General features: G+C 31.2%; 2 protein-coding genes across 8 annotated transcripts; both read right to left on the bottom strand.

Moving 5' to 3' along the window:
- Positions 1–1362: 1362 nt before the first annotated feature.
- LOC103493521 (uncharacterized) lies at positions 1363–7597 on the bottom strand. 7 transcript variants are annotated; one of them, XM_051087909.1, is made up of 15 exons: positions 7564–7597; positions 7063–7107; positions 6805–6934; positions 5252–5792; positions 5042–5111; positions 4368–4469; positions 4154–4270; positions 3788–3977; positions 3482–3636; positions 3037–3395; positions 2840–2939; positions 2622–2681; positions 2431–2514; positions 2220–2336; positions 1363–1883 (listed from the first exon to the last, which is right to left on the bottom strand). In XM_051087909.1, exons 5-15 carry the CDS (start codon positions 5099–5101, stop codon positions 1584–1586), a joined length of 1644 nt encoding a protein of 547 aa, XP_050943866.1. In that variant the 5' UTR covers positions 5102–5111; positions 5252–5792; positions 6805–6934; positions 7063–7107; positions 7564–7597; the 3' UTR covers positions 1363–1583. The 7 variants fall into 7 exon arrangements, with proteins under 7 accessions (XP_050943866.1, XP_008452513.2, XP_050943867.1 ...); XM_008454291.3 differs by lacking the exon at positions 7564–7597 and having other exon boundaries at positions 5565–5792; positions 6805–7256; XM_051087910.1 differs by lacking the exons at positions 6805–6934; positions 7063–7107; positions 7564–7597 and adding an exon at positions 6129–6279 and having other exon boundaries at positions 5565–5792.
- Positions 7598–16243: 8646 nt separating this feature from the next.
- Positions 16244–20326, bottom strand: LOC103493523 (polyadenylate-binding protein RBP47-like). The gene is made up of 6 exons (XM_008454296.3): positions 19628–20326; positions 18315–18798; positions 17487–17554; positions 17275–17405; positions 17050–17146; positions 16244–16738 (listed from the first exon to the last, which is right to left on the bottom strand). The coding sequence occupies exons 1-6, from the start codon at positions 19952–19954 to the stop codon at positions 16565–16567; spliced, it is 1281 nt and encodes a 426-aa protein (XP_008452518.1). The 5' UTR covers positions 19955–20326; the 3' UTR covers positions 16244–16564.
- Positions 20327–24010: the final 3684 nt, after the last annotated feature.

The raw sequence follows: 24010 nt of genomic DNA, 5'->3' as shown, positions 1-24010 counted from the left end.
GGATGACTAGCTTAGATTCCTTTAAGAATTTGTCTGGAATATGTAAGATTTAGAAGATCAGAGTTCTATACCTCAAACTTCTTCCAGAATTTTAAACTTCAAGAATTTCTTAGACACTTGTAAAGACTGCAATTCTGAGTTGTATCGAATAACATACTTATAGAACACATGATATCTCACATATATAAACTTAACTCATTGGCATTGAAATTGTAATGTTTCATTCAGATTTTTTTAGATAAAATAAATTAGGAGCATAAACAAATGCATTTTGATTTTAAATTTTATATTTCATTTAAACATTGAAATGTTAATGTCATCTTTTTGAACTATCAATTTTTTTTTTCTTTTAATTTCATACCTTATTTTTTCTAACTATATCAGATATGAACAGGTTGAGTTTTAGTATTATGTGTGTGTGTATGAAAAGGAAAAAAGATAATAAATGATGGAACTGTGACCCACAAAGTTTGGAGTTTAAGCATGGGTTTATGGGGGAAGTGGTGAAGAACATAATGTCATATTGTGAAGGAATTTGCTATTTCACTGTGGAGTGATGACATGTGCTGTGAGTTGGCAAGTTTTGATTAAATGAGTAATATTATGTTATTGTCTTCATTCCTTCTTCAGCAAATCCCTTTATTTTGCGTTACAGCCAAATACAGTTGGCAATCCTTTTTAATGCTTTTAACCATCAAATCAACGCCATCTGTGGCCAAGTCAACATCAATCTCTCACGCACAAACACCTCCCTTATGTTTACTTTTCTCTTCGTAACCTTGTTTTTGTTTTTTAAATAAGATACAAGACATGTATTTTTTTTATTTTTTGCTTTCCAAAACTCTCTTTTTTTGTTAATTGCAAAAAGGAAAAAAAAAACACGACTATATTATTCTCCTTGACTTTGACGTTCAACTAATGTTTTGAGCTCTTTGATGTAGGTGTCATTTGAAATTTTTATATGGAAGTTAGGGCATGAATTCCATATCTAAATTTACCTAGTTCACTGCACATCCAAGGTGTTAATTTACTTGTATTATGTATTTGTATTAACACGTGAATCCATCTAGATCTGTAGACAAACAATGCAAATTAATTGACAAGCAAAAAGTCATCTATCCAATTAATTTCGTTTGTTGTGATTATAGTTTGATCAATAATAACGATAACAGTAAATTAGGTAAAGATGGTCAAAAGCATTGTAATCTGATGAAATTTTATTAGGAATACATCAATTTAAATTAGTTTATTTTTTTCCACTTATTTATTTTTCCCTACAGGACTTAAAGATAGTGTAACATTTTTCCCTACATAGTCTTAAACATAGGCGTAACAATAAGGCTTTCGATAAATGGAAAAGACTTGTCGTGATATGATGCTTAAATTTCTCAACCTGCCCAGCAGGGCTGCTGCCTGCTACCATTAGGCACTATTTCAAACAATGTGCATACTATTGTACATCAAAAATCTATATTCTTTATATAGCTATCATACAGTGTACTACTTACTACTAAAACTTAACCATTGCTGCAAAAAAGAAAAAAAAATTCACAAAAGAAAATTAAAGTGGGCTGTGGATGATTTTATGTGCAGAGAAGGTATCTAAAACTAAATTCATAAGGTATTACTTTAACAAACTGAGAGAGAGGCTGGTTTCTTCTCCCCTCCATCAACTTAATTGCTTCTTTTCCTAATTCACTTGGTAGTTGAAGGCACACCCAATCAACCAAGGAGTCCAAGTCTTTAGCGAAGTCTAGCAAATACCAGTCCAAAAGCTTTGGGATTCCAAATTTTTCTGATGAAATTCCGACTGCAGCTTCTAAGTACTCTCTTTTTGCTAATTCTAGCTCGTTCTCTACTTGGGATGCTGTGTATACTCTCACCTTCATTAAGCAAAAGTCCATGAAAATTATTGGTGGAATCAGACAATGCAAAAACATCGGTGTCTTTTAAATCACGCATGGACAAGCCACTTGACATTAATTGGATGAGGGAAAGGAGTAAGTTATAAGATTTGCCTAGATAATTAATGAGAAAATTTTCATTTATTGGGAACCATCTATCTTTAGAAAGAGAATTGCAGAATAATTGAAGAGTGATCCGAAGAAAAAGGAAATGATATTTAAAATTTTACTCAAATTTTCACCGTTGGATTAAAAACTTGAACCAAAAGTAGATGTAAAGACAGAGAAAACTGTTGATGTGTTTTAAATACTTACAGCAGGGGAAGACCAACTCCCACATGATAGTGCGAATGTAACCAATGGTTCAGATAACTCCAAGCCAAAAATACTTCTAAATGTCTTCTCATCATATTTTGCGCTCTTTGAGAAAGCCTACGATCAAATTAAATCAGAAAATTATGTACTTTCTAATTTCGAACTTAAAAGCTGAAAATCAAAACATATATAATTGAAATTAGCAGCTTACATATTGTGAATGGTAGGGCAGCCTCAAGATGAAATGCTCAATAGTTATAGCATTTAGCAAGTGCCCGCTCACATTAATTGTTGCCTGGTGGATGCATTATTATTATGAGTTAGTTTACCAAAATATGAAAAAAAGAACAAAGCTGTACAGCGTGGGCAGAGTAGAGCAGAAGGATAATTAATAATCTGTACCTTTTGCATCAAGGCAACAACCATCTCGGGACTTTCTGGTATTCCATGTTCTAGGAATGCCTACAGAAATTCAATCATGTAAGTGTGTACTAAAAAACCAAAATGAACGAGGCATTCACAGAGATAAATGAGATGACTAATATTGACATGTGAATGTGGAAATAAATGACTAACTAGAAGTGGTCTCTTGAGCGAAAATTCAGAGAAATATTACTTACATTTATCATGCAGGAGTTGTAGATGTTGATCCAAAAAGCAAGTTTCTCCTGATGTGTAAGACGTTGCAAGTTGACAGAAGCAAGTTTCCCCAGAAGGAGTCTGAAATTTAGAAAAATTGAGGCGATTCTTGATATTTAAATTCGAAAACCGAAGCATGAAGTGATGACATTGATGTAGAATTATCAGTAAAACTTACTTCAATCTTTGAAACAGAAACAATGAGTTTGTTGTCCGCTTTGTATTAATTGAACAAGCTTCGACTGTACGCACATTCTTGTATGGACCAATATCTCGCATTCCAAATTCTGAACATATATCATATGGGTCCGGAAGATCTGTTTCTTCAGTTTGCATTGTAGTTACCATTGAGAATAGATGCAAACTTTCAGTAGCACCTCTATTCTTGATTGAGCTCATTCTCAATAGAATGCTTGATAAGCATTTCAAAATATTTTCAGATATACTGTTTGGACTATCGTCACTGGATACCTTGTCATCTGGAGCACGGAGTTGTCTTGCTTCAGCATTTTCTGGATATGCCATTCTGTTTTCTAACTGAAAATATGAGAGAATAAAATGTATAAAAATTCTGAAAATGAATTATAACTATATGACAAACATTTTTGAAGATTTATACTCACATTCAGTTTTGGAGAGTTTGGTTTCTCTGATGATTTGTTACGAACCGGAGGTTTTTTGACCGGAGTCTTTATCTTGTGGATTTTCTTGATTGAAGACCCCTTGTTGTTACTGGTCGAATTCATATGGGATTCGTTTTCCTTTCCCACAACGTTATCTGAAATAGAAAATAGAACGAAAAGAAAAAGTTCAAAAGCCAATTCAGCTGACAAAATGCAATTGTGAGCGAACATAGTACAACATTTTTAATTCAATAGCTCCAAGTTCATATGACAAAAATGGTTTCTTCATAGTTGCCGATATGTTACCAGTTTTCAGAACTGAAAGTTTGGATTGAGCTTGCTTAGAATTGTTTTTTGGGGAAAGCTCCATGGTCTTCTTGGAGGACGAAATGTTGACAGCTTCCTGATATAAATCCTGCCTGAAAAGAACAACTTGCTCCTCAAGCCGCACTACCTCCTCTTCAAGAACAGCTACTTCCGCAAGAAGTTCTAGCATCTAAAGGTGTAAAATTAGATCTTACGTTAGAATTCTGTCTTTGTTTGGTTGAATTCGGAGGCAGTTTCACCAACGTATTCACTGTTTGCAATTTCAATAGATCTATTTTCCTAGCAAGAATTTTGATTACCATTGTTTTTAATCTTTCGGTAGAACAAGGGATTTCAAATACGTACATTGGGAGGAAGGAAAGGAGGGAGGCGTGGTAAAGCTCCTAAAGGTCTGGTGAAAGCTCTCTTCAAAGCTCGACCCACATTTTCTTCATGTCTGAGCTTCTTCTTCAGCTTGTCAACCTGATGATTCATAATGTCAAATCCAATACAAAGTTATGAAAAGAAAGTAACTAACGATTTTACATTGGGATCAGACTAAGTTAAATTTAGTTCATACGTCTTGTTGTAAAGCCACTTTTTTCTGTCTGCTTGAAACCCGTCCACTCGTGGATGCTTTTGCTGCATCAAGTAAATTCGCCTCCGGCATATCCACGTTTCCCTTTAAAGATATTCAGAGTTCAAACTTTTAGCTGTAGCAAATTACAATAGTATCGAAGGAGTTGTTCTAGCCAGAAGTAACAAATGGGTGACATAATTTGCATAGAAAAGGAGAAGAAATCATGTAAATTTAAAACTCAATCAGCTGCAGAATAAAAGAGATAACTTTGGCGTCTTTAGTGGAAAAATACTGGAGGCTGGAGTATCAGAATCTTCCAAACTAGGCAAGGGAAAGAAAAGGTATTTCCCAGAAAATTTTGGTCAAGATTGGGAGATAGACAAACATAAAAAGAAATTTGATAGGTAAGAAGAAAGTAAGTTTTGTCCATCTAACATGTTCAGAGATGCAGAATTCCAGTTGGATAAAGCATTCACCCTACCTCTGAAACTTGAACTTGTTCTGGGATTTCGATTTTTGTATAAAAGAAGTCGATTTCTTTACATTTTTTTTCATGGGTTTCGCCCATCTACAGGACAAACCGTTTTTCAAAACAAGCAATAAATAAGGTTAGAGACTACAGCGGCCTACTTAGAATAACTACAAACTAGGCTTGGATTTAAGGCTGGGATTACTTTTTCATGATTCGCAGATGCTCTCATAGACTGAAGCCTTGTCCTTCCTTTGCGATCCATCTCTTCAAAACTGCCGGATATCACAACCAAAACCCAATTCACTAACTCAATTATCTTCTCAATGTCAATATATCAAAACAAAGCAAATTCCATCGAGTGAGACAAAGAAGGGATCGTAGCGTATTGAATAGCCTTAAATAGAGATCAGACCTTTCTGAGCAGAAAAGAGTTTCATTTTTTTCATAGGCCCATAAGAACTTCCATGGCGAACGACCAATACAAAGATTTACCGCCCAATTTCGACATTCCTCGATCAGTGAGAAGAAACAAGAATTGAAACTTTAATTTTTGGAATAACAAATTGTGAGGAGTCTTGGACACATGGAAGTCTATTTAAGATACTGTTATGTGACAGCCACAGACAACTGGGTCTCTACCGACTCTGGGAGTAATTTACCATATCTTCCACCGCTTGAAAAGCCTATCTTAGAGAGAGAGAGAGAGAGAGAGAGAGATTACTCACCAAGTGAAAGGTAAAACAAATGGCTTTGCAGAAAGTTTATGTGCATCTCGGTGCCACAAATAGCACCATAAACAGCTCTTGCATATCCCCCCTCCCTATGGTCCACAACATGTCTCTGTCATCATGGAACAACGTGTGCCTTCTCTTTCGAAGCCCATCTCCTTTATATCCTTTCTTTCTTGCCCACTTTCTTTCTCTTGGGAATGGACTCGCGAAATATAATTAAGCCTGAAAAACAGAGTACAACCAGAGTAATTAAGATTTCATTGGTTAAATATAAATCAATTTCCATGTGGGTTGCGATTGTTAGTGATTTTGGAAGCACAGATGAGAGGCGATTACATAAAATATTATTAAGGAATGAATTTGACGGCAAAGGCTGCTAGTCTCACATGCTTGCCAACTAATTAATAAATTTTTACTTCATTTGGAAGATCCAAAGCAGAAGTGCTGAACAAAGGACAGGTTTGATTCATATGTATAATATTAGTATTGGTTTTTAATTACTTACCTAATACCAAAGCTCATTATAATAATCCCTTTCAATACAAGAAATATACGAACCATTTCTCAGCTTTGCCCTTCATAAGAATCCCAACAGATTTGCATTTTCAGGGCTGGCTTGAAAGGAGGGAAAGAGAACGAAGTTTCACTTAGTACCAATTTATGCCGTTCACCTACTTTTTCTTCCTTATCCATCAAGAAAAGATAATTGATAACGAATGAAGTCTCTTATGCAATCCCCGATGTCCCTTCAACCTCTCAATGCATATGTCGAATACAATTGATTTCTTTAAAAACAAGTTTCTGGCTGAAAAAAAACAGTATTTAATAAAATCTCTGTTTCTTGAAAAGCAAATTTGGCTATTTTGTCACTTACACATGGAATAATGGATGCTTTCATGATACAAATGGTCACTTTTCGACTAAAAAAAAACTTGTGGGAAATTAAAAAAAAAAATGAAAGTAAGCACTCACAACCACGTGACAGAGACTTCAAAGCAGAAATATTTTAATGCTTCATGATCAACAAAAGTAATAAAGCAATAATCTTTTCGAGGATAGGGGGAATTTAATTATTGAGGACCCTATTCTAATCACAGTTGGGATGAGACTAGTGCTTATTTGAATTCCGAAAGGATCGGGGCTGCCGAGTTCTTCAAAGAAGTTTTAAATATTCGTGTACTTGAATCATTAAAACTCTACATAATTAATAAAGTAGGTAGGCAGAAGTGTTTACATGTTTCTCAAAGGCATTTCAACAGCAACTCCAGCTGTAATTCCAATGCCAAAACCCAATTGCATTTTGTCGAACAGTTTATGTGCATTCACAAGACGACCCATCAAAGCAGAATCGGGAAGCTCTTATTCTAAAATTCCAAACTCCAAACAAAATTAATAAGTAGGAAATTGTAGTTGGACAGTGAAAGGTTGTCATATTTGATTGTAGACGGAGGATTTTGCAGGACAAATGAGAAGAAGAGCGTGATTAATATACCTGGTTGTTCTTCAGAGAGTCGATCAATAGAGAAATTTGTATTACCTGAAGCAATCTTAAAAGCGAAAACGTCAGATTGAAGCGGAAAAGGACATATGCACGACCTAACAAAATTTTGCAGTCCCTTCATCATCCGTTTTGCAATTAATGCAAATTCATTGAAGAATATTGTTTGAGAGCGGAAGCAGAGGCGTAATTTGACTTGAATAATAATAGTAAAATTAATATAAACAAATAGAAATTATATATATTAGAATTAAGTTTGTGTTCATAGGCCAAAGTGAGGATCGGATGTTTTAAAAACTCATCAAAATTTTTAGATAAAAACACAAAACTAATTGGGAGTTTTTCATAAACTTGAAAGTCAAAATCTCTCCACATTTATTGTTGTTTGGCTCAGATCTCGTCCTCCTTGGATTTTACTACTAATTTTCGATGACATCGATGCTAAGAACACAATAAATAAAGTCAAAAAAATACTCTTTTCTAAAGGCTACTTACAGTTTTCTTTTGGAATGATCTAATAAGACTCGATAAATTTACTCTCTGATGAAGATCTATAGTCATTTCTATCGCTCGTGGTTGTAGTGTGAGTTCAAATCCAACTCAATTATTTCTTGATTGTTATATATTTGTCAACCCAAGTCAAATCCTAAAATGTTGACATTACGCCTAATTTGATCCTATGGTTTGAAGTCTCTTTGGACAATGTTAAAAAGCTTACTACAAACAAAAAGACTTTAAGAATTGAATATAAATTTTGCTATTTGTTAACATTTCTAAAATAAAACTAATTTTAATTATAATTAATATCTTTATGTTAATTAAAAATTACTTGAAATATTTTAATTTGAGCCAAAGCTAGTTTAGTCCGAGTAAAACTCCATTTGATTAAAAAGAAATTAAAATTTTACCTTTTATCTATAAAATAGATGATTCATATTTGAAATGCAATACTACAAATAACATTCAACATCTCAATGATTGAAATAAGAAATTGAATTGGAACTCTTTTATAAATCTCAATACCCTTTTCTTTTCCTTTTACCCAAATAATAAAACAGTTTGTCCTTTTGTAAAAAATAAAAAAATAATAATAATTAAAAAAAAAAAACCTAAAATTTTATATAAGAGAGCAAACTCTTTGATGAAGGAGTGGGTCTCCTTCTTTTGTCGGTGTCGTTTGCAACAACAATGAAGAAGATGAATTCATTGACTAAATCAAATAATTTTCCATAAAAATCCAATATAATGCTTTTTTCAAGAAAAAGGAAAAAAGAAGAAAAGAAAAAACTTTGCAATAATATGTTTATTAATTTCCCCACGATCATTTAATATTATTGAGTTTAGTATCAAACAAAATTTAATCACTCAATCTAATTGATTTCTCTATTTCTCTACATTTATTAATTGCATGTAGACCATATTTTGAAGTTATTGTATTAGAAAACGTATTTTAAAAATCTAATACCACCATAAGGATTATCCAATTTCAAAATCGGTTTCTTTTCAACTCTTAAATAGTCCAAAAACTTGGTATAAGATCACCAATTGATTTGAAATTGTTAAAATTTTTATATCTATATTTAATCATATAATTGAAGATTTGGATTAGGAAGGTATCAAAGATGATTATAAGAAGAGGGAAGCGGGTATGTTTACATTATGTTGTAGACCGAGACAAACCCTTGTCCATATACTAATAAACAGTACGGGCATGGGCATTCTTCAACGTTTTAAAAATCTAAATATATTATCGAAACAAAGTATAAAGTTTAGATCAGACATAGATTAATTAGCAGTGTTTTTCTTCTAAAATTTCACCGACGTTTGGAGAAGAAAAAAGAGAAGGGTGGTACAATATAAAAGAAGAAAAAAGATGTCGAGGAAAAATAGAGTGGATGTATATTTAAAGGGAAATTTAGAGTAGACAGTGATGAATGATTGGCATGTCTAAATGTGCTAAGAGAAGACATTTTGATGCATAAAAATAAGGTGCAAAGGTCCTACTCAGATTCTCTTAAATCTTATATTATATTATATTTATTTATTTACTTCCACAGTTGTACTTTGTGTTCTGAGACTTCAGTTTCAGCTTCAACCCCCCACCTACTCTTTCAACATATACAACAATATCAAATTTTTAAATTTCCATAAAATCTTATTCTCACTTTGCATTTACCATATATTTGGAAATTGTGGTTCAAAATATAATATTATATATTAATCATTGAGTTAACTTTGTCTGATTTTAAACATCATTTCAAAATTACTTTAAAATTAGTTTCTTTTTTAACTTTTAAAACACTTCAAAATTCATCTTAAAGACTTTCTTTTTCAATTTTTTTTATTATCTATAAATATTTTTACTATAAATTTAGGAAATATACTAATTATTAACTATTGTACGAAAGTTAGTATTATTGTTATTATTATTTAACCAAATTCAAGTGACTAGAATAGAATAAAATGCTACATTGATCATAATAATGTTTCTATCAATAAGAATGGACCATTTGAAACTTGGAAATATATATATATATATATATATATATATATATATATATATATGAAAAGTGAATTTTGGTGTGGGGTTTCAGGTTAAAGCATCCAAGTTTGTAATTAAAGTAATGGGATTTTATTTGGTTGTGTGAATTGAATGCCCTTGGATTTAGCTGCCCAAATTTAGAAGTACTTTTTTTTTTTTTTTTGTTTTCTATGGTTATAAATATTTTATAAATAAAACATTGATACTTTTTCTAACATGAATATAAATTATATAATGTATCTCTATTTTGTTTGACTTGTAATTAAATTTTTGTACCCAAAAATTCGTAAATGAAAAGTTTCTTTTATTTATTTACATATTTATTTTATTTTTTACTCTTGTACTTGGTTTAATTAATGAGACAATACTCATTGCTCACAAAAGCCCACTCTATTAAAAGATAAATTTATATTGTATATAATTTAAGAACCCTAAATTGAAATTTTCTTTAATCCGATGTTAATTATAGTATTGATTTTTCATTGATTTTTTCTTTTTTTTTTTGATATTTTCATCGACATTTTCACAACTTTAATATTGACATAAAGGATCAAGTTAGGAAAATGACAAAACATACTACAATGACAGAAAAAAAAAAAAAAAAAGACATTATACCACCACTATAATATTATAATGAATATTTTTACTCGTATAAAAAGAGTAAATTGTTTGTTATAAAATATTCTAAAAATATCTATCGATAAATACGTTTTATCGATTTTTATACAACATTTTTATAAAATTGAGACCCTCACATTTTTGTGGACATCGACATTTAGGGGTTGCAAATCTTCAGTAATTAAGATAAATATTTTACCAATTTTATTTAAATTTCTTTTAAGGATTGTCCAAAACAAATCCAAAGCGCTCAACTAAAGTCAAACCCAATGGATAAGGGAAGGAGACATTGGGAACATGAATCCCAAAAGGGAAAAGTTGAAGCCTTGGAGTTTGGGACAACCTAGCTGACAAGTATATACCAAACGGAAATAACTTAGTGGTGATCGATCTAAAATCCTACAACCCAAAGCGCCATAAACAAACTTAATATAGTCAGAGTTACGCAAAATCACAAATAAATGTTAGAGAAATGACAATGTTATACATAGCTCGATTTGATAACCCCAAAGAAAGAGCAAGTAATCTTCAAATGAAAACACTAGCCTAACTTTTTATGTGTTTAGCAAAACTATATCATTCATGCGTTAACTTAGGCATTGAAATATGATAGGCTAGACTCAGCACCACACCAAACAAGTTATCTAGAAAAATGATAACAAATCAAGAGAACCGAGTCGAAGGTCAAGCCCATGGAGGTCTTGCAATGACAACAAACGTAAACATAAATTCCAAATACCGACAAGTTTAAACACTTTTTGACTAAATATTAACAAACGAATGAATCGATTAAGTATGCAAATCAACCACCCTTGAGAAGAGGTAGTAACTTATGATCGTAAGTAAACTTTTGAAGAGTGTATAGATAGAAATATGAATATAGAATAGAGGATAGGAATCTCATTCCACTAAACTAATTAGTTAATGAGTTACAAATTAAACCTAATACTAATCTACTCTAAGGTCAAAATCAAGTAAATTAAAACCTAATTTACCCAAATTAATCTCTTACATTATAAAGCTTGTATTGGGAGATAAGAAGGAGTACTACTGAGGGGCCCCAAGATTATATTTTGTAGGAACTTTATAGTAAAGTTCACTAAAAAAGGTGATTTCTTACTTTGAAAAACACATCATTTCTCATAGCAGCAATTGTTTTTGTATAAAGGCAACTACTTTTAGTGTTCTAGCTTTTTAAAGGCTTTTTTTAAAAAACACTTTTTGAAAATGAAAAAGAAATATAAAATTTGTGGCCTTTAAAAATAATTGTACCTTCTTATCTACTACAGCTTCTGTCTTTCTTAATATATGTTTGTGAAAATTCCTTTCTTTCCTTATCTGTTGTTATACTTAATTTCCATTTTATGCACATAAAGCATAAGCCTCAGTATCAAACCCAATAACAAAAAACAAACTTATTTTCATGCAACAAACCTGCCGTTCTTCTGTCATCAAATTTTTATATTGTATTGTAATTACTTCCAATTCCAAATATAATGTCATCAAACTTCTCATTTTGAATTTTATTTTATTTTTAATATAACTAATCAAGTCAATATCAACAATTGTGATAAAGAGATTCGAACTACAAACTTCGTAATTATTAATACACTTACGTGTTAACAAGTTTAACTTATAAAGTTAAGTATCATAATATTAACTGAATTCTTCTTCTAAATTCTTGGATTTTGGAATATATCCTGTGAGTGGTCTACCAAGGTGTTCGAAACTCAAGTGTTTAGTCTTCCTATCTTCATCTTCTATGTGTTCTCTCCTTCATTCTATTGTGGTTGAATTTGATGCTAGCTAGGGAAGGTGGTGAATTTGGTTAATAACTTTTTGTTTGATTTTGCTAAGGTAAATAATGTAGCTAAGTCGTTGTTGAGTTGGGTGAATTGTTTCCTCATTGTTGTGCTCCAGAGTTACTCATTATATGTTGTTGGCTTTATGTTATATTATTATTATTATTATTATTATTATTATTATTATTATTATTATCTTTTCTTTTTTCCCTCTTCCAATTCAAAAGACTGTGCTGGAAAATGTTGGATATCTAATTTCTTTACTTTTTTTTAAAGTGTCTTTTTAGTACAATTAGGAGTGGGAGATTTGAACCTAAAACCTTTTATCCTCGAAAACATACAAATGTCAATTCAACTAAGTTCATCTTGGTTATATCTAACTTTTTAGGTTGAGTCATATGGATGTAATTTTTGGTAATTCCCTGTTTCTTTTGATCTTAAAGTTGGTCTCGTATGAATTCCTTAAAAAGGAAAAGAAAATATTAATAAAAAAATATATATATTCCTGGACTTTTCATTTGGTGGTTGACACTTGACATTGCTTGCTACCTCAAGCTTCTCCTATATATAACCCAAACTCTTTTAGATTGCTTTTCTTTTAGTCAAGTATTATACCCTATTATTTAGGTTGACATTGGTCTACTTCTAAAATTAGCCATACATTTTCTTTTCCAAATCATAACAAAACCAAAACTAAAATAAATAGATACAAAGTCTAGTTTCCCACAAAACCCACTTAAATTCAAGTTTTTGTAGTTTATTTCTTTAGAGACACACAAACTTTCGTTACTAAAATTTTACATCAAACAACACAAAAGAACGCACATGTTTTGTTTTTCTTAAAGATTCTACATAATTCTTAAATGTTTTTAGTGTAACAATGATGAAACGAGAAAATATGAAAAATTTTCCTAACCTATCCTAGAAATTATTATTTGCATGACCTACTCATCTTCTAAGGATTTTTTTTTCCAGTTGATTAAGTTTTATTCTGCCATTTTAGTAAAAAAAACACCAAATAAGTAATTATGCTGAAATTATATTTTTTTACATGTCATTCGTAATTACTTTAAAACAGTTTTTTTAATTAAAAAAAAATGATCCAGCGAAGGGTTAAAACAAGAGTAGTTCTTATACACGATCGTAAATATTTAATTTTACTTTACGTACTTTCGATAAATCTTAAATTTAATTCTTTAAAATATTTTTTTTATCGAAATTTATTAAATAATAACCTTATATATTAGAAATATTAAAATATTTAATGCATCACTATGTCGTATTATTTAGTTCAAGTAATTTTCTATTTATAGTCTCTCATTTGTAACATTTTATAAGACAAGGAATACAATATCTCTCTTTCCTTCTGATATTAATATGGTATCAGAGCAAACTGATTAAAGGGTTTTTTATTGTCGTTACGCTTCCTCCACCTCTTTCGAGGTTCGATGTAGGGCAAACCAATGTAGATCCTTGACTTCACTATCTTAGTCAATAATAGTAACAACAATAGCACTAATAATTTCTAGTGGGAAATAACTCTATGAGAACATATTTCACAAATTACAAAAGAACACAACTAGAAATAAAACTAGTTTTTTGAGTTACAAAAAATAAAAAATTAAAAAAAATTAAATTAAATGAGTAATTTTAAAAATTATTGAAAGAAAATGATTTAAAATAGAACAAAATATTAATTTTTTTCCCAAAAATTTTAATTTTTTTTAAATAGATAATCTAATCAAGAATTAATTCAAAATTTAATTTTATACCTTCAAATGTAGTTTTTGTCATCAAAATTAGTTTAAAATAATTTAAAATATGTTTTATAAAACTTTAAAAGCGACAAAATATATTACTGTTTGAGAAGTACTCCATCGTGCTCTTAAGCGTTGAGTTTGACAAATGGTAGAAATAATATTGCTTTCCATGGAGTGATAAAAGATCATAATGTTGAAATTGAGGCATCAGAATATAAAAGAAAGAAAAGCCTAAGGGCATTGCAATGGCTACAAACCAATTATACATTCTACAACCGTGGGGGGACCTTGCCCGTGCTAAAACTCCATGCCGGTGGGGGCTGAGCTACCCCAAATGCAGTGGTTTTACCGTAGTCGTAGGGCCACGGCGGAGCTGTGACATTGACAAGGCACAACCAGCTAATACTACCATCTAAAAAGTTTCTTTTACAATTCCCCAATTGCAATGGAAACACGATCCCAAACAAACTTAGCCATAGCTTTTGACTTGGCTTATTGGCTTTGCAGCCTTCAATTTATGGGTCCCCCTTTCTTCTTCTTCTTCTTCTTCTTGCTTCTTCTAATATTATTATTAATTTTTCTTCTGAAAGGACACTCAATTTCAATTATGCTTCTGAAATGTCTTCATGATTTGAGGTTCTAAAGCTGAGGGTTTTGCGTAAAAAGGAAGTTGCAGACTTTACAGATGAATAGTGATATTACAATATTAAAGATGATTAAAGTATATAAAGTGATTGTCCCAACAAAGTCAATGTGTTGTGTCTACCCATTTCATTTCAGAATCTCATTTATCCCATTGCCTTTTCTTTTCTTTTCTTTTCTTTTCTTTTTTTTTTTTTTTTTTGGACTGAAGCTTGTTGACGGGTTGAGTTGCACAAACATGAGCTTGAAACGGATGCTGAGGCCGTAGTTAAGAAGTTTCATCCAATGAAATTCTATTTGGTGTGATCTACCTTGAAGCCTTATCCTTGATTCATAGGTCGAACATTAAACGTTTTAGTTTTGATCCTAGAACTTGTAACAAAGTGACGCATAATTTTACTCGCTATGCTTCTTCTGATTTGTACTGTTGTTTGTGGACATGTTACGTTCTTGATTGGTTTTCTCAAATTCTGGAGATTGAGAAGATTGACCCTATGATTTGTATGTTCTAAACCATTCTAATCTCAAGTCCACTCGTCTAATTGTGTCAATTTTTTTGTATTAAGTTGTGAGCCAAGGAACTGTGATATCATTGGACGTAGGAAAAAGAAAAAAATTTCCCATTTAATTTTATTATATTCTTCGACTCAAGTCTATTTAACTTTTATTAGAAACAAAACCCTTCTAAATTAAGGTAATACACGAATCTTCAATTTAGGTGGATATTTCTGGAAACATGTTGATTGAACTCAATTTTTTCTTTCTTTTTTATTCTATAAATAATAAAGCATATCTAATATAATTTTATTTGAATATTAGATCACAAAATGAAAATTGGAATAATTAATTTTTAAAGAAAGAAAACAAAATGGAAAAAGGGTAGAGAAAATGGACAAGTGGAAGATATTGGTATCAAACTGAAAAGGTTTGGATGGAATGAGATATTAGGATAGGGGTGTAGTAAGTAGTACCCACTCAAATAGTGTCCAAAAATCTCATCTCTAGAGATGACCAAGTCTCAAACTTGTCCAAACAAATGGATATATATCACATGAAAAAACTAATTCCACCGCTTAAAGAATATATAAATTAAAAAGAAAACAACCAGGTGCAATAACTATTTATTTCTGATAAAGTAGTCATTATTATATTTTAGGTAGTAAATATGAAACCCAACTCTTTTCAAAATAGTGGAGAAAAAAAAACTAAGACTAGCATTGTGGTGTCGAATGTTGTAGACCTCACTCAATCCTAAGGATAGTGTCTTATTTTTAAGAATTGGGGTGAGCATAATAGATCAAAAGATCAAGTGAATCGAATGCGATTAGTTGGATATAAAGAGAGATTTGGATCGGTGTTAATATAAAAAAAATCCAAATAACAGGCATTTTTGAAGAAAGTTCAAAGGCTTAAACCGAGTTAAACTAACCGATCGATCAACCAATAATGTTCACGACTTCAACCTTTTCAACCCTACTTACCACATTTGATGAAATAATGTTAATATCAAAAGAGGCATGCAAGGAAAATTTCTCGCAATTATAAACTATAAGAAAAGCTTCTCCAATTTGTACAATAGGTATAAAGGGGGAGAGAGAGAGAGAGAGTCTATGAAAAGATTAAAAATGTACCAAAAATGTTAGCTGAAAACTAGTTATGAAATCTCTCTTTCACTAAAATACTCAACACATTAACTCATTTGCAATCAAACAGATATTAACCTAACCACATATCATTCTCGCACAGAGTACACAAATTAGATGCCAAAGACATCCAAAAACTCTCACCAAAAAATACACACAACCAAACCGGAAATCAAATGACTGACCATAGTATAGGTATATAACCGAGACATTGTAACATGCATACACTATTGCGAGATATCATATATTATCCTAATAATTAAGTTTGTTATCAATCTCAGTAAGAGTAACAATCTGAATGAAATAAATATATAAATATCCCCTACGAGATGAGAGAAACTAGCTTATGTCATCAAAATTCAGTTCCACTAGGCCAGATGGAGGATGATTAATATGGGAAAAAAAATCTAAAAAACCAAGTGAATTCAGAAGCTAAAGTAACTTCACCTGTTCTACTTGGAAAGTGCCTAAGGATGGATTAATTAGGAGCTAAAGTAACTTCATCTGTTCTACTTGTTGCTGATGGTTTCCGTAGACAGTATAAGCTCCATAAGCTGCGTGATACATACTTGGATCGTGAGGAGATGCCAACCCATATCCATATCCATCATATATGTGCCCTCCGTAGTAAGCTCCATTCCATTGGTTACCAAACTCTCTGAACTGTTAGACCTCAACAAATGCAAGAAAAAATACTGTTAAAGTTTGATTTAACTAACTAAATCGAACAGAGTCTGATGATAAGAATTCAGAAGCAATGGTATTTCTCTATTTTGTGTTCCCGAATATAGTTCTGTAATTGTGGAAGAGTTTAGACAAAAAGGAAACAAGCTACCATGAGTTTTTAGTTAGGCAAAGACTTCTTTTTTCAAGCACAAAAGATTAAACATGGAAATTCGTCAACCAAAGTAAAGTTCGGACTTAATATGCATAGTTCTTTTGTTATCATTTTAAAATTAGGAGAGAAGGGTTGCCTGCTTATTTGCTGGATTTCGGCCCCAAGAAAGACGAACAGTTTGCTTGCCAATTACAGTTCCATTTAGTTTCTGCAAAGCCTCTTCAGCATCATTTCTGAAAAGGAAAATTGAGAAGATTATGCAACAGAAATTAGTAACTTATTTGTTAACAAAACTAATAACCAGATGGATATACTATTTCATTGTTTATATGATAGGAAAACCTGATTAATAACTTTTTACCTGTTGGCAAATTGGACAAATCCACATCCTTTACCAACTGGTATTTTAACAGAGACAATCTCACCGTGCTGCGAGAAAGGTTGCCTCAGATCTTCATCGGTGACATTAGGATCAAGTCCTCCAACAAATATCTAAAAGGAAAGCTCAGGTTAACCCAAGAATAGAAGGTGGTTTATCTAGCCATGCAAACAAAAATAACCAAAGCAACTCACAGTTGTATTTGCAGAATCTCCTTCAGATTGGAGACCTTGGCTAAAGTAACCATTTGTCGAATATCCTCCTATAAAAACCAAAGGACAGCATATATATAAGCAGTTCACAAGGCATGAGTAAACCCTAAGAAATTAGGCATTCAAAGAAAAAAAAATCCTTAAAATTGTTTCATTTGGATTGAAATGAGAAGAGAAAATGAAGTCATACCCAAACTAACAATAATTTCGAAAAGTAAGATAGTTTTGCATAACTACTTTTGCTCTAGGATAATTTAGATTACTCTAATGTTGTCTCCTACCATACAAATGGCTCCAATTCAAAACTTGCTAACACAAGTTTACACTGGATGGCCTATCTTATGAATAAAAAGGGCGTCAGAAAAGAAAATCACTTAAATAAATATATGTTGCATTATAGGATGCCTGAAAAATGAAAAATTATAACAAATAGACAATATCTTCAGCCTGAATTACACGCAAAGGAAGTAAACTGACTTGCAACCCCTGTTTGAGCATAAGTATAATGGATAGTTAGGTCTTTTGTAATCTAACATTATGTTTTGACAGACAAACATTAACCTCACCAAAATTTCTAAGTAAAACGAAATCAAACTGCACACCCTCTTTGTTAGTATTATAGTTCTCATTTTCATAACTTTTTTGATACATAACCTCAAATCTTAAACCAAATGTCCTGAGGAGAAAAGAAACCTTTCATATTTTTATTTACCCCAGAACTGCACACCCTCCCCAAATAATAATCCAATCCTAATCCTTCTTGGAAGTGGTTCTAGGCTAAGCACACTAAACCATAAAATTTAAACATACCTCCTTGTGAAGAATGCTGCTGCTGATATCCAGAAGACTTTCTGGGTGTCGCAGCACCAATGCGCATGGGTCTGCTTGAACAATATATACCATTCATTTCAGTCATGGCCTGAGACCTTTCATTGTCATCTCCAAACCGCACAAAACCATAGCCCTTTGAACGACCAGTGTTGGCATCAATCACAACTTTTGCTGCTTTAACAGAAGGAAATTTACTAGAAAATGTTTCGTACAACAAAGAATCGGTAACATCTGCAGCTAAGTCTCCAACAAAAATAGAAAGATCAGGATCATTATCTGATCGCTTGTCACCAGTACTAAATGTCGCCCAATTCAGGCGGAAAGTCTGCTCTGTACTTGGCATGAACATTCCAGAATAGTTTTGAAGAACTTTCTCAGCTGTTGCATGAGATAAAAATTCTACAAATCCATACCCTTCAGACAAACCAGTTTGCTTATTACGAATGACTTTCATAGACGAAATCTGCATCATACAGAAAATAGAACAATCAATGTTCAATGTGATCATGTCAACCAAAGAACAATTCAAAAATTTTCAACAAGAAAAAAGATTGTCACACAACACTACGGGATGTCAAATGTCAAATACTAGAGGATGTATTCTTTCATTTACTAACAACATAACCTACTATAGTATTTCTTCATATACTTTTCACAATATTTTTCAATATGCTGTGAATTTGAGAGGTCGGGAGATACAGTCATTCTAAACAGGACTAAAAGTCTTAAAACATACTGCCAAATCTCTCATTCATAATTATTTAATTCCAAAAACATTTTGACAAAATACAGTGCTACATTTTTAAGCAGATTCTTCTCTAGCTTACTGATATCAAAAAAATGTAAGTAAATCTGCAACAGACAATTCCAGTAAATGTTCACTGCCTCAGAGTAGCAAAAACTGTTTTTTAATTTTCCAAAACCAAACCAAATATTTGATCAAATTTATAATTGTCATTTAGTTCTGCTCTTTCGTGTTGAAATTGAACAACGACAATCAAGTACGGAAACCACCAAAAAAACAAAAATCATCAAAATAAGAAACTAAGGAAACATTCAATATTTACACCCTTACTATAACAAAGAGAATGTATCACTTTCTAAAACCCGATTTAATCGAGAACTTCAACGACGAAAATTCCAGCAAGTCAGCAAATAACCCATCATCGATTCATCGTAACAACTTATAAGATTAGTAACGTACAGACAGCGAATGTTACACATTAATCACCAAACTACAAAACGCTTAAAAAAAACAGAGAGATAATAGGAAAAGAAGATAGAAATCGAACCTCGCCGACAGAAGAGAAGCAGGAATGAAGGTAACTCTCGTCCATCCAATGATGCAAGTCACCGACCCAAATCGTCTTATTTTCACTACCAGATCCCTTCAGCGGTTGCGAATGTTGAATAGGGAGATGATGGTGGTGATACTGGTGATGATAATGCATATACGGCGGCGGTAACGGCGGCGCCATATAATGTTGCGGCGTCATCATATGATGCGGCATTACCATGGGCGGCGGCGGGTACTGCATTGGCGGTATCCATGGCTGCGGCTGTTGTTGATGCCGTTGATTTGGTTCCTGTGGCTGCGAATCAGAACCGTTGCTTTGCATCTTATCTTCCTCCTCCGTATTAACAGTGGAACAAAAAGAAAAAAATAAAAACAATGAAGCAGAATTTAATGTAAAATCAAAACCCAAAATGGGAAAAGGAATTAGAGAAAGAAAAAAAAAAAGAATCTGAGAGTTTGAAACTGAAAGTGAAGGTGAAAGTGAAACAGGGAGTGGATTAGGGTGTAAGTTTGAAGGATTTATTCGGAGTTTGAGAGAAGATGAGGAAGAAGATACAAAGTGGAAGTTTTTGTTTTGGCCAATGCGGTGGGCTATACACACCCTTGGATTAAGGGAGGGAATTAAATCTGGATAGTTGATTTTGGTTTGCTCTCCGGAGCGATGGCTTGATCCGCCGCCAATCACCCTTTTTCTTCTCTAACCCCCAAGTTGATATGATGTCAGCAGCTTACTATTTCGTTATTACTTAATAAAATCACTCTTAATTTCTTTTTCTTTTTATTCTCTTTTCTTAAAATAGCAAATTTGAGAATGATTTTTATTTCTTTCTTCCTTTAAATTAGGAAAAGTTATTTCTTAAATATTATTTTGTAGTTTTATTTTTTTTGCTCTTCAATTCTTTTTAAGGTAATTACCTTATCAATCTTTTCTTTTTTTCTTTTCTTAGAGTGATTTAGTTATATATTAAGATTTTAAAAAAGAAAATTATAAATGTAGCAAAGTTTTACTTATATGTTATAGATTTTAGGGGATCATCTTTGTTCCGGGTCTATTTTTCGATAATATCGTCCAATTGACTTTGTCGGTTTTATAAATGTTCAAACCAACTCTGACTATGAAGAAATACAAATAAACCTTTGGTTGATTGATGGTTTACATTGATTTGGGTCCGCTTAGACCTTTGGACTCTTTAAAAGAAGTCGATTTTGAATTTTTTTCAAATGAAGGCCGACCCAGTCCCTCCATATTTCTAATGGGAATTGAATAGAATGGCAAAATAGAATTGGTATGTTATGATTATCGCACTAGATTTTCAAAAAGTGTTTTTCAAACTAGATCCTCATCAATCTGGAATATTGAGCCAAATCTTTTCTATCCATAAAGTAATTGAACATTTATCCTTAATAAATATTTATATATTTATTTTCTAAAATTTTAAAATACATATTTAACTAATCTTTATTTATTTTTTCTTCGATACCATATTAAAATATAGGTTTGATAAAGTTTTCAAAATATCTTATTCCTTTTTATTATTTTAATCTCATATTAAACTAATTATATCTTTACTTAATAAATTTTTAGAGGTCTTTTAAAAAATATAACAAAAATGAAAAAATGTTGTGCCCATCATGAAATTTTCCAAAAATATCCCAAATATATTTGGTACGTTTAGATTTGTTTTTTCAATTTAGTTACACCATTGTTTTAGTTAATTAATTGGTTTAGATTTGGCTAAAATTCTTTGTATTTTTTAGATTTGGTAACGATTTTTTTTCAATATTTTTTTTTTCAATCCTTATAAACTTTTGATTTGGAAATCGTCGAAGAAAATAGAAGGTTTTCAAATAGAGATTTTGCAAATACGAATGATAGAGAAAAGGAGTTATACGACATTGTATACGTATTCATGTGGATGTATGTTTATAGATTGATGAGAGGTTGACATTGATCCTCAACGAAGATGAAAAAAATTGAATGATCTGAATGTTTGCCGAAAAATAAAAATGTTTTGATTTTAGGATGTGTGTGGAATGTAAATCCCAATGGTGTACTCTTGTTTTCAAGATGATTGTATTTTAGGAGTTGTCATTTATAATTAAAATTAAAATTTGTTATTTTTACAAAGTAAATTTCATTTTTTTTGCTATTTATTTAGTTGTCTCTCTTTCCAATCAACCACTTTTTGTTTGGTTGGCTTTAATTGGTGACTATTTTTCGATCTATCATATTCACACTTTAAATAAAATTTTGTTCTTTAAATAAAATTTTGTTATATTTATAAATTGGAGTTTTAACTACTAAGGTCTAAATAGCGATATTACATTAAACGGCAAAGTTGATCGGTGAAAAAGTAAAAGATACCGGAAAGTGGAATAATGTTTTAATTACGGCAAAGTTGATCAGTGAAAAAGTAAAAAGATACCGGAGAGTGGAATAATGTTTTAATTTTGTTTTACGTATGAAGTTGAATAAAGTCAATTTTTAGAGATCATTTAATAGACTATTATCATATTAGATTCAACTTTATATCATATTAAAATTAAATCATATAATATTGCTAATGAATGCAAATATGAATCTAAATTATTTATTACATTAATTAAGTTATAAAATAGATAAAAAATGTGGTATAATATAATTATGGTAATATATTATATATATTTGTTAAAATCAATTTTAATTATAGTTAAGATAATAAATAAAAATCAGAGACATTTACATGTGATTTATGAAGATATTTCTTATAATAAATTAGTTAGTTGGTTGGGCTGTATTTGAAAAGTCTTATTTATTTAGATGGGCCACTTTTTTCTTTGGATCAAATTCAGTGTCTATGGGCCCAAGTAGTTTTGGATCAAATGGAGGGATGTGCGGTTGTCCTCCATACCCCCATTTTCTAAATAATTTATTAGAATATTATTGGGAAAACTGCATGTAATTATAATTGTACTTCTAAATTTTTTAAATTAATAATTAAATATTTAAGTTTATCCGGATCTTCTAAAATTATACACTCAAACTCACGTCGTATAAATTGTATTAATTATAAAGTTTGGTATGTAATTTTTATCATTTGTAGATCTAATCTATAATTATTATAATATTGGGAGTTCAAGATTAAGAACTAATTATTATTATTAAAAGTTTGAGAATGTAATTGGAACTCTACCGGGATTGGAAGAAATATATGGACAAACTCAAAATATACGTTTGGAAAAAGATGAACTCTACCGATTCAAAATGAAAGGGCCTACCCAACCTAACTCAACCCAAAATATCTAAAATATGGGTTGACGAGTTGTTTTTTTTCTTTTTTCATTTATACATAATCTCAACTCCACCGATTCAACGAATTCAAATTTGGCATTGAACACAAAACAATTTCGAACACAAAAAAGTTCAACGAAATCAAATTTAGTATTGAACAGAAATAATTTTAACAAAATTTCAGCACCACAATTTCAACAAATTCAACTCACCAAAATGGACAATTTCGAACATAAAAAAATTCAACGAAATCAAATTTGGTATTGAACAAAAATAATTTTAACAAAATTTCAGCACCGCAATTTCAACAAATTCAACTCACCAAAGTGAAGGGACGAAACTTTTAATTACGAAAAGCATTAACAAGGATGAGACTTCTTCTACCTATCCTTAGAACATAAGAAAATAATAAGAAAATACTTTAAACTACTCTGTTACTAAATACGAGACATATACTAAAAACGAGACGTGGAGAGCAAGGCGACCGAGACTGAACTAATGGGTCGCTAATTGTTGAAGAGAATCACTGGAAGTGGTTGCAAAGTGTCGGTCGAAAGGCTGCGTGCGTCTGTGAAGAATGTGGGACAAGACTAAAATGTCTGAAATTTAGGGTTTTAATATATATTTTTTCTTTTCTCCAAATTTCTAACCCAACTAAACCCAATACAAAAGTTAATCTAACCCAACGTTTAGGATTTGGATGGATTGGATAATCTAGGTTGGTCGAATTATTGATTTTTTTTAATACCCTAGTCTTTATATATATATATATATATATATATATATATATATATATATTAAATTTGGTGCCAATGAGTGTTTTTTTTGAATTAGTGCTGAGAAGTGAAAATAATATTTTATAAATAATTTGATTTATTAAGTTAATGAAATTGCATTACATTAATTATGTTTATGTCGGAGTAAACTAGTTTTTTTTAAGTGTTGATATATTCATTCCAACCATTCAGTTAAATAACTGTCTATGATCTAAATCAAGGTACTTAAAGAAGTTACTTACAACCTAATTAAGTGATATATTGATAGTGACGGTGATAATTAGTATTTTAAGGCATATATTGAGAAAGCATAAAGAATCTTTATTAATTT

The sequence above is a fragment of the Cucumis melo genome, chromosome 7 (genome assembly GCF_025177605.1).
Source record: "Cucumis melo cultivar AY chromosome 7, USDA_Cmelo_AY_1.0, whole genome shotgun sequence".
NCBI lineage: Eukaryota > Viridiplantae > Streptophyta > Magnoliopsida > Cucurbitales > Cucurbitaceae > Cucumis > Cucumis melo.
Note: the sequence above shows the minus strand (reverse complement) of the source record. Positions and strands in the feature narration are given on the sequence as shown.